The 10,064-nt window shown below is 41.6% G+C and overlaps 1 protein-coding gene across 1 annotated transcript; it reads right to left on the reverse strand.

The window, feature by feature from the left end:
• Nucleotides 1–1,490: 1,490 nt before the first annotated feature.
• Nucleotides 1,491–9,219, reverse strand: LOC134639501 (ABC-type oligopeptide transporter ABCB9-like). Its single transcript, XM_063490723.1, has 11 exons — nucleotides 8,061–9,219; nucleotides 6,495–6,609; nucleotides 6,225–6,355; nucleotides 5,932–6,137; nucleotides 5,188–5,385; nucleotides 4,960–5,088; nucleotides 4,687–4,875; nucleotides 4,332–4,505; nucleotides 3,702–3,861; nucleotides 3,098–3,234; nucleotides 1,491–2,976 (listed from the first exon to the last, which is right to left on the reverse strand). Exons 1-11 carry the CDS (start codon nucleotides 8,728–8,730, stop codon nucleotides 2,656–2,658), a joined length of 2,430 nt encoding a protein of 809 aa, XP_063346793.1. The 5' UTR covers nucleotides 8,731–9,219; the 3' UTR covers nucleotides 1,491–2,655.
• Between the last annotated feature and the right edge of the window lie 845 nt (nucleotides 9,220–10,064).

Below are 10,064 nucleotides of genomic sequence, written 5' to 3' on the forward strand. Positions count from 1 at the left end.
GTGTGTGTGTGTGTGTGTGCGAGGTCAGAACTGCTTGTTTGACTTCTTACTATCGCTGTGGGAAGATTCAGATACAAATATCAGAACACGTTTTATAAAGAACAATCAGTCCAAAACAATGAAAAGTACAATCAGTTCTAAGTTAGGAAATGATCATCATGCAGCATTCTATCACAAGCAAACTTATATCATTAAAAGCTTATACTGACTAAAAAATACAATTTTCTATTGACATATAGTGTAACCAAAAATGGTACAGGAGATGGACAGGGTATGTAAATCTTTACACTCTATATATTGTAATCTATATATAGTGTATATAGTTGAATATCAAGATATTTTTTTAATGTGAGAACAGGAGTATGCTTCCCATATGTGGCATCATGGTTTGCTTTTAACAACACTCTACAAGCTTTTGGGAACTGAAAAGACCAATTGCTGTAGTTTGAAAACTTGATATTAGATTTCAGCTGCTCTGCAGCTCCTGAATGCTTTGTCAGGTAACAGTAGGCCAAATATTTCCAGTGGGTGACAGTTCTGGACTGCAGGCAGGCCAGAGTAGAACCTGCGCCCATTTGTTTAAAAGCCATGTTGCTGTAATACATAAGGAAAGTGTTTTGGCAGTATCTTAATGAAATAAGGGTTTTTCATAAATAAAACAAAAAACAAAAACCTATTTAGAATTATATGATTTCTCTTCTTTTTAGTATTGAGGATGCAATCTCTATCATTTACACACACAAAAAAATGTTGGTACAGAAATCCTCAAACTCTTTTAACTTTGCGTTGAGCAACAATATTCTTAAATAGCAAACTATCTGCCCACAGTTCTCTTTACTAAGCAGGGAGGAAGATTTGGAATGCTCTGTTTATATCAGATCATGTTACTGAACCTTTGTCAGTTAATCTACTTAGTTTAATGTACATTGGCCAATTTTAACTTTACACATGCTTGTAGAAAATTTGTTTTTGTACAATTTTAAATGAAAGGCTTTGATGATTTGCAAATCATTCATCTTTTAAAAAGAAAAAAAGAAATTCGGTTTTAATCAGGAAATATGCATTTAACACAGTTTTTATAGAGAGAGTTTTATTGCTAATGACTTAAAGATTCTCAAGTAGTCTTTATTTAAAATGCGTGACCGTGACAACAACACTAGATGGCGCTTGTGTAAAAGCAAACAGGTGGCCTGAGCCCAGTGGATGACAGTTTGTGGCCAGGGCTAAATGACAATTGTTTTTATAATCGTACTATAGTGTAAAATATCCATCATAGATTCCTGAAGCCTTATTTTGATAGAGCAACACAGAAGAAACAGCTAATTGACAGTTTTATGGACTTTATGGTTACTAGCCAATTTTTGCTATAACATTTGCATATTGGTTAGTTACTAAGGTTTCAGTCATTTTCAGTCTATAAATAAATGTTATTTGAGTTGTACTCGCTGTCATTGAAGCAACATAAATATAATTCAGAATTTTATTTGGGATGTTTTACCAGTATTACAACAGACACAGCGTAGATCAACAGAGTGTAAGATTCATATTTCATGATCCATTATTGCCATTTAAAAAGGGATTTTACCATCATATACAGAATATATTCACTTGCCATATATACATACATATATAAGAACATGTCTGCAAAAATAAAGGAATACTTTATTTAGCTACATTTACTTTTCATTGTCAGTGTTAAATACAATTGCAGTATGTTTCTGTAGTGCTATTCATTTTCAATCATATAATATTCTTATTGCACACTATTCCAGACAAAGACACCTGTCTTTTCTTTTTACTAATAATACCACCTACTCCACACAGTAAAAACAAGCTAGCATCTCCATGCCTGCTACAGCGTAAACAATACAACAGCAGAACTAAATCCTGAGGAAGTTTCAACAAAATAATAATTATGGCTGGAGTGTAATGTGGAGGTAAGCAAAAACACAAAATACAATCACGCCTCTCTTGTAGCACATCAACAGCAACACATTTTCCTTAAAGCTAATATAATAGCCAAACAGGCAATCCATTCAAGTTTTATTTGTCTTCACCCTGTTTTCTATGTTCGGAAACAGATAGGTCCATAATTTGTTGGAGACATACAATTTTTGTCATTTTTTTGTCCCTGTAGCTGTACAAGCACTTTCATGGCCAGCTGAGGCCCGTTCCCTTGCTATTTCATTACCAATGTAATATCTGAAATTGATTTAAAGTTTTGATTGTGTATTTTATAGCTTTTCACTGTAATTTTAAATATGAACCCAAACAGAGGTCAGTGCAAGTGAGGGAGGCCATCAAGGCTGCAAAACCCAAACTAACCTTTCAGAGAGACAGCAAAACAATTAAAGTGCATGATGACAGAATTCTTTCTTTCTTTTAAAAACATTTAAAATAATTACATTAAAACAATCCCCATAATGCAACCATCAATCTGTTAATGGCAAAGTTTTGCCAATGAAACCCCCTGAATTAAAGCTAAAAGTCTGCACATCAGTCTCATATTGACGAATTTAAAATCCACTGTGGTGGTGTGTAGGTGAAACACTACAAAACTTTTCTTTGTCCAACAGATTACAAACCCAAATGCAGATTTAAGTATTTTTAACTTAATTACAGTCCAGTGCCACATCTACACACTGCAGGTCGTTCTCAGTAACGCACACTACACTCAGACTCGCTCAGGCTGCCGCTGCTGCTTCGTCCTCTCCACTGCTGTCCTCCACCTGACTTCCAGCTGGCGTTTTGTGGTGAGTGTAGGTCCTCCTCCCCGGTCTCGATGCCCAGGACCTGCCTCTGAACCAGCTTAGAGTAGAGTCCGCCGCTGGCCATCAGCTCACTGTGAGCTCCCTGTTCTGCCACGTGGCCCCTGTCAATTACAATAATGTTGTCTGCCTTCTCCACTGTGCTGAGCCGATGGGCGATCACCAACACGGTGTGGTCCCGCAGGACATTGTTCAGAGCCTGTTGAACCTGTAGTGAATTCAGCAGATACATCAACACCTCTATATTATTCCATAATGCAAATATGCTGCATGTCTGCTTGGTAACAGCTGCTGTACCAAAGCTCTCCTCTGGCTTTGATAACACTTACAATGTGTTCACTTTCTGCATCCAGAGCGCTAGTGGCCTCATCCAGGATGAGAACACGAGGGTTGCGGATGAGAGCTCTTGCAATGGCAACCCTTTGTTTCTGTCCCCCTGACAACTGTGTGCCCTTCTCGCCAACACCTCAAGAAAACAGTAAGGTGAAAGTCAGTCAAATACATCATTTAATCTTATCAAACACATCTCCATTTCTTTATCACAGAACATAGCTCTATTTTTTTGTATGGCTGTGATATTGTGCATTTAAATCTGAGCACTGTGTTAGATTTAAGCAGACCCTAAAGTCAGGCTGGCAAATCAGCTGATCTCAGTGTCAGCCATACTATCTCATGGTCACTTCTTACTTTTCCACACATCCTATTGGCAGATCTCAAATGGTGCATGCTACTTAAGCTGTATCAGCCAACCTATAGTTTCTGATGCCTCTGCAAGCAGCTTTGCAATGTACAGTAAAACTCTGTATAGTAAAACAAATCTGCCAGGGACCAATGTTAAATGTGACTTTTCCTCTTGAGGTCCCAGCTTAATAAGCATCTCCATTATAGAGCACATAAAAAGCTGATTTACAAATGAACAGATTTAATGATTACTTGTTTCATAGCCTTGAGGAAGAGTGGTAATAAAATCATGAGCATTAGCCTTGGTGGCAGCCTGCAGCACTGCCTCCCTGGGGACATCAGTCAGGCCATAGGTAATGTTCTCCTCAACTGTGCGGGCAAACAGCACAGGCTCTTGACCTACAAGAGCCACCTGCAGACACACAATAAAGAATAGAAATTACTGCATGCTGAAGACTAACAAGCCAAGGGGTGTATTTGTATACAAAGTATGGTATGGTAATGGTAGTTTTTTTTTTTTTTTACCTTTTTTTAATTTGTTTCTTTTTTTAAACTAGTTTTTATCATTGCCAGCAGAACCTGACACAGGGCAGGAAAAATCAGAAAACATAGAGATGGACAAACACATTGGCAGTTTTGCTCTTTTCGGGAGATTTTCAGACAACTACTCAACAAAAGTTCTTGTGATGTTGGATTGTGCCAATGTGCACAATAGTGCATTTACTGTTAGCATGTTTATAGCCTCCTGAACACTGAATCAGAGCCAGGCCTCCTGCTTAGTTTAGTTCCTGCTGTGTTCTACATGTGAAAAAGTAAAACTGACCCAAGTCCCCAGATATTATACAAAGATTACACATAAAAATGTCTTATACACTGACTAACCTTGGAGTGGAGGTAGTCATGCTGAAAGCTTTGAACAGGCTTTCCATCCAGCAGCACCTGGCCTTGCTGAGGAAGGTAGAAATTTTCCAGAAGACTCACACAGGAGCTCTTCCCACTGCCTGAAGGTCCCACAAGGGCAGTCACTTCTCCGGGACGCAGGAGGAATGACACCCCCTGCAAAAAGACCCATTTCAAACTAAGCAGACATAATGTCAACCGTATCCTAACTTCACCCTCATTTAGTTGGTTATATTGTTGCAATCTTCTAGTAAACTGCCCTCATCTCTACCACCATGAGTCAAACAGACCACTTGTGAATAATTTCTTCAGGTGTTCAGGATCCCTGAGGACAAACCTTGAGAATATCAGTTTCAGGGCGTGTCGGGTAGGCAAACGTGACGTCTTTAAATTCAACCAGACCGGCGCATGTCTCCGGAGCCTCTGTGCCATCAGAGGGGTGTTCGGGTTTCCTATCCAGATACTCAAAAACCTTCTCAGCAGCTCCAACTCCTTGCATGAGGCCCGTGTACACTGATGCAATGCTCTGCAAAGTGAAGACAACATGGATTCATTGCCGTGTCTTCAGAACAGAAAACAAACGACCTGTGGAGAATGATAGATGATATACCTCAAGACATTCGCCGAGCTTGAGCATGTATAGGAAAAAAGATACCAAGGTGCCGCTACTCATCTGATTAGTAATCACAAGGTGGCCTCCATAGTAGAGGATAGCCAGCTCGAGAGCAAGCTGTGAGACCTGGAAAACACACAAAAATCCCTTGCTGTAAGGTAAAAACAGAGACCACTAAATAAACAATGCAGATGAATTATGTAAAGGGTAACTGCAGATACTTACACAACTGGAAAACATGTAGCAAGCGTAGGCCAGGGCTTGTTTTTTGTTGAACTGGAACATGACTAAGAGTTTGGCGTAATAGGAGTCGGCCTCTCCATTCTCGTTGGCAAAGCTCCGCACCGTCCTCATGGCTGAGATGGTTTCTTCTGCAACTTTATTGGCCTCTGCGAGGGTTGTTTGCACCTTTTTGGCCAGATTCTGGAAAGAACAGAAGAAAATATAAAAGTTATCTAATCGTAAATAGTAGAGAGCCTGTCTGGGAATAGTGTCAGAGATTCTTTTCTATTTACAATCTACACATGTCCCCCAGATGTGTCACAAGTAGACAATCACAAAGTTACTGTTTTGACAAGAATACAGTTACACTATACTCTCTCTGAATGATTAACTGTAGCTTTCTTCGTAAAAACGAATCCTCACACGACATGAACATGCTTTCCAGCATCTTTATTCTTTTATTTACCGGTTGCTGTCACATTACATACACAGCTTGCAGCTGAACACTTCTACAACGACAACAAACAGCAGGTAGAGCAAAGATTTTAAGCTGGCGAGGTGTGATTGTGATGCCGCGCAGCTGCGTCCACCTTCCCTGAAGCGGCACCGCCGACCACGCCCTGCTGCACCTGGCAATATATTTACTGTAATAACTATTTCTCAAGACCACTTTAAAAAATTACAATAATATCTGACTTCTTGGAAGCAAAATACGAAGAAATTAACATTCAGACAAAACTACTTTACCTTGTAGTATTCACCATAAAGTTTTGAGATCAGACCGATGAAAGGGAATCCCATGATGGTCACCAGTGTGAGCTTCCCGGACATGCCACACATGAAGATGAAGAAGCCAACGCCCTTAACAACGTTCTCCAGGAAGACGTTGACGTTCTGGGAGATGAGGTCGCTCACCTGGGTGGTGTCAGCAGACAGACGTGAAAGGATGTCACCTGCAGGGTGACACAGGCGTGGAATAACATTAGAACAGATCATACGAAGGGAGAGATGTGTGCACAGGAACTCGCGTTCAACATCACCTGTGTGATTGTCATCAAAAAAGGCAATTTCCTGCCTCATCAAGGTTCGGAAAAGATGGTTCCTGAGACGAATGTTTAATCTCGCAAACATCAGGGTGAAGACACCTTCTCGTACTCCGATTGCAAGTGAACTGAGGAGAGAGAAAAGGCTGCCATGAAGCAGTTCTGTGGTTTGGCATCTGACTATATAAGCACAATGCATTCCTCTGTGTAATTTACAACAAAATGTAAAGACAACAAAAATAAAAACCTACAATTGCAGATGCTCACCTAGCTAAGGCGAGTACTGCAAGTATGATCACAGGTTTGGCAAAATACTCCATGCTTTGGTGAACCACCATGCTGTCTATGACTTTCCCATAGTAGTACGGTATGAAGGTCTCACCTGAAAGCAAAGAGTCATTATTACGTAATGTTAGGACTACATGCTTTTTTTTAAGTCTAAGTCAGGAGTGTCCAACTCCAGGCCTCAAGGGCCAGTGTCCTGCAGGTTTTAGATCTCACCCTGGGTCAACACACCTGAATCAAATGATTAGTTCATTACCAGGCCTCTGGAGAACTTCAAGACATGTTGAGGAGGCAGTTTAGCCATTTAAATCAGCTGTGTTGGATCAAGGACACATCTAAAACCCACAGGACACCCCTGGTCTAAGTACAATTGATGATCCATTTATAAGTGCTTTGTGACAACTTGAGCATCAAAATTATTATTTTTTTATTCAATTCTAAATCTGAGTGAAAAATAAGGTCACTGTACATTCATAGTGAGGGCGTTTGTTTTCAGGCAAGGGGAGATTAGTTAAGATGCCTCCTGAACATCTCTAATATGAAGTGTTTCTTATTTTTGCAACAAGAAAGAGATCCCTGGGTGCACCAAGGACATGCTGAACAAATTATGTCTCTCTGCTGGTTTGGGATATCCTTGTGGAAGAGCTGGAGGCTGAGGTGGAGGAAAGTGAGTTCTAGGCGTCTCTGCTCAGACTGTTGCCCCTGTAATCGCTTTTTAAGCAGCACAAAACCAATGGATGGATGGACAAATGCATAGTTTAGATGTAGGAATTTGCTAGAAGAGTAAAGGAAATACCTATATCATACTATATTGGGGCGATCGTGGCTCAAGAGTTGGGAGTTCGCCTTGTAATCGGAATGTTGCCGGTTCGAGCCCCAGCTTGGACAGTCTCGGTCGTTGTGTCCTTGGGCAAGACACTTCACCCGTTGCCTACTGGTGGTGGTCAGAGGGCCCGGTGGCACCAGTGTCTGGCAGCCTCACCTCTGTCAGTGCGCCCCAGGGTGGCTGTGGCTACGATGTAGCTTGCCATCACCAGTGTGTGTGAATGGGTGAATGACTGGATATGTAAAGCGCTTTGGGGTCCTTAGGGCCTAGTAAGGCGCTATGTAAATACAGGCCATTTACCTATATTGTACTTCAAAGAAAATGAGCAAACTTCAAAAATGTTTTAAATGAAATGTGTGTATATTTAATGATATTCCATAAATTAAAGATTTGATGAAACTGATAAAACAGTGAGTGCTGTTGGAGGCTCTGGCATTCAGCCCACTGTTACAAACAATAATGAGCCTTAGAGTTACTTAGTATGACTTTGACCTATTAATGTAGGTGTAGACATTTATTAGCATTCACCAAATATACCATTTCCAGCTCCTTTATTTTCATTCTTGCAATCTGCAATTAAAAAGCTGAAAGTGTTGTGTAATGTGGCATGAATAGCGTAGTCAGAACCTGCAGACTCACTGTTGTGTCAGTTGCATTCAGGCAGTGTGTCTAAATCCTTTATAACAGACAGCAGTAAATAATGTGACATTAAGGACACTCACACACAGCAGCAATGATGAGGAAGAGGACAGCAACAGAGAGCAGCTCAGCATCCTTTTTGCAGTAGCTCAGCAGGCGTCCCAGTGTGGCCCCTGAGCTGCTGTCCTTCTCCTTCTTCCTCTCAGAGCCCAACTCCTGCTCCTCCTCGCCAACTGTCTCCATCAGCTTTTCAGTGTCCTCATGGCCCCTTGCTCGTCTACCACTACTGCTGCTGCTGTCACCACTACTGCTGCTCTCAGAATTGGGCTCCTTCCCCAGCCACCTCCAGAGCAGCATTACTCCCAGAGAAGAGGTACAAGTCCAACATATCAGGCTCAAGAGCCAGGGCTGGTGACTGATGCTCAAAGTCCTCACCTCAGTCAGCATCAGCAGCTTGGCCAGTGTATAGGTGATGACGATCTGACAGATGAGAAGAATAAGGCTGGTGGATTTAGCAACCCTCTGCGGGCCGTCCACCTTGTTCCATGTCACCCCTAAAGAGGCTCCCAGCAGGAGGGAGGCTCGGAGCAGCACTGTCCCCCAGATGTCCAATGCAGACTGGAGGATGTTAAAGTTGAGGGCATCCTCTGCGAAGGTGCTCAGCTGTGATCCATGTGCGTACAGGACAGTGGTGGTGACAACATCCAGGAGGACGTATGACACGATGCAGCCCACAGCCACGTTGATTCCCATGCTGATTATCAGAAAAAGAGAGCAGCACCGGCACAAAGCAGCAAACAGCGGCTTGAGAAATGATCGTTTACAGTGCAGCAGCGGTTTGAATAAAATGTGAGAAAAGTTTCTCAAAACATACACCAGACAAGCACACAAACACTCAGCAAAACCGGACGATTTTGCCGTTTTATGCAGCTGCACAGAAAATATCAAGCAGTCTTATTACAACTACCAGCATTTAGGACGTCACTACACCATTAATGATTGTCAAACCATGCCGCAACACACTGTAACACATATCCTGCTACATTGTTGGCTAGCTTTGTGAATTAGCTTCTTGAGGGCGGTCAGCTGCGTTGCGTTAGACTTCCGTGTTGAATCCCTGTTACTGTCCAGCCCCGACAGCATTCAGTAACTCACTGAAACCCCTCTCTTTATTCAATCTTGTCCTCAAACACAGGCATTACAACTCAAACTGACTCAAGTTCATAAACTTCGATACCGGCGTTCAAGGGGACGCCGGTATCGAAGCTCGTCTAGATTACAGAAGATTAAGAGCAGGCAGTGATTCTCTGCGGCACACTAGTGAGCGTTTCTACCACCAGTTCATCTTTTTGCTATCTTGTGTTTTTCTACTCAAGGAGTTCACATGTCCCTAACCCGAATACGAAGCCAACAACATCTGATGGTTGAAGAATGCCCACTCGTGTTCTGCAGACTACAGAAACCCGCTTTTAAATGGCTAAAGTTACAGGAAAGAAGACAGAGTGACACATCTTTCTTTTAGCTTTACGGGTGTTGCCATAGAGTCTCGCTGAAAATGACCAGTTTGGCTCCTCCCAGCAAACAGTGGGTTTAGTGAATGTTTAAGAGCCACAGGTCCGACGCTAAAATCTGGTCAGTCACGGTTTGTGTAAGTGTTATTAGTTCAGTTTTCCATTAAAGTGGACATGAAACACAACATGTAATTGGGCTAATTTACAACATAGAGCCCTACTCCGAAAACCTTTCACAGATTTAACTCTGTTTGTGAAGCTAGATTTAAAACAATCAGTCTTTTAAGCTTCTGTTTTTAGAGCACGTGCAGTGCTATCTGACGCCAACATGACATCACTGGGTTGGCGGGTCAAAGGTATGACTTGCTAAGTTACTATCAGTTTATTACTATCAGTAAGTTCATGACTTACTAACAGGTTGTTGTTGCATTGCGTTTTAGGCCATTTCATCTATCATGTGAGTCACCACCGAGCTTTTGTTTTTTTTGACACAACCCTCAGCGTGTGGGTGTGAATTTATTTCTGATAGATAATGTGAACAGAATAAAAGAACTGTATCAATGTGTGTGTGTGTGT

The sequence above is a fragment of the Pelmatolapia mariae genome, linkage group LG12 (genome assembly GCF_036321145.2).
Source record: "Pelmatolapia mariae isolate MD_Pm_ZW linkage group LG12, Pm_UMD_F_2, whole genome shotgun sequence".
Lineage (NCBI taxonomy): Eukaryota > Metazoa > Chordata > Actinopteri > Cichliformes > Cichlidae > Pelmatolapia > Pelmatolapia mariae.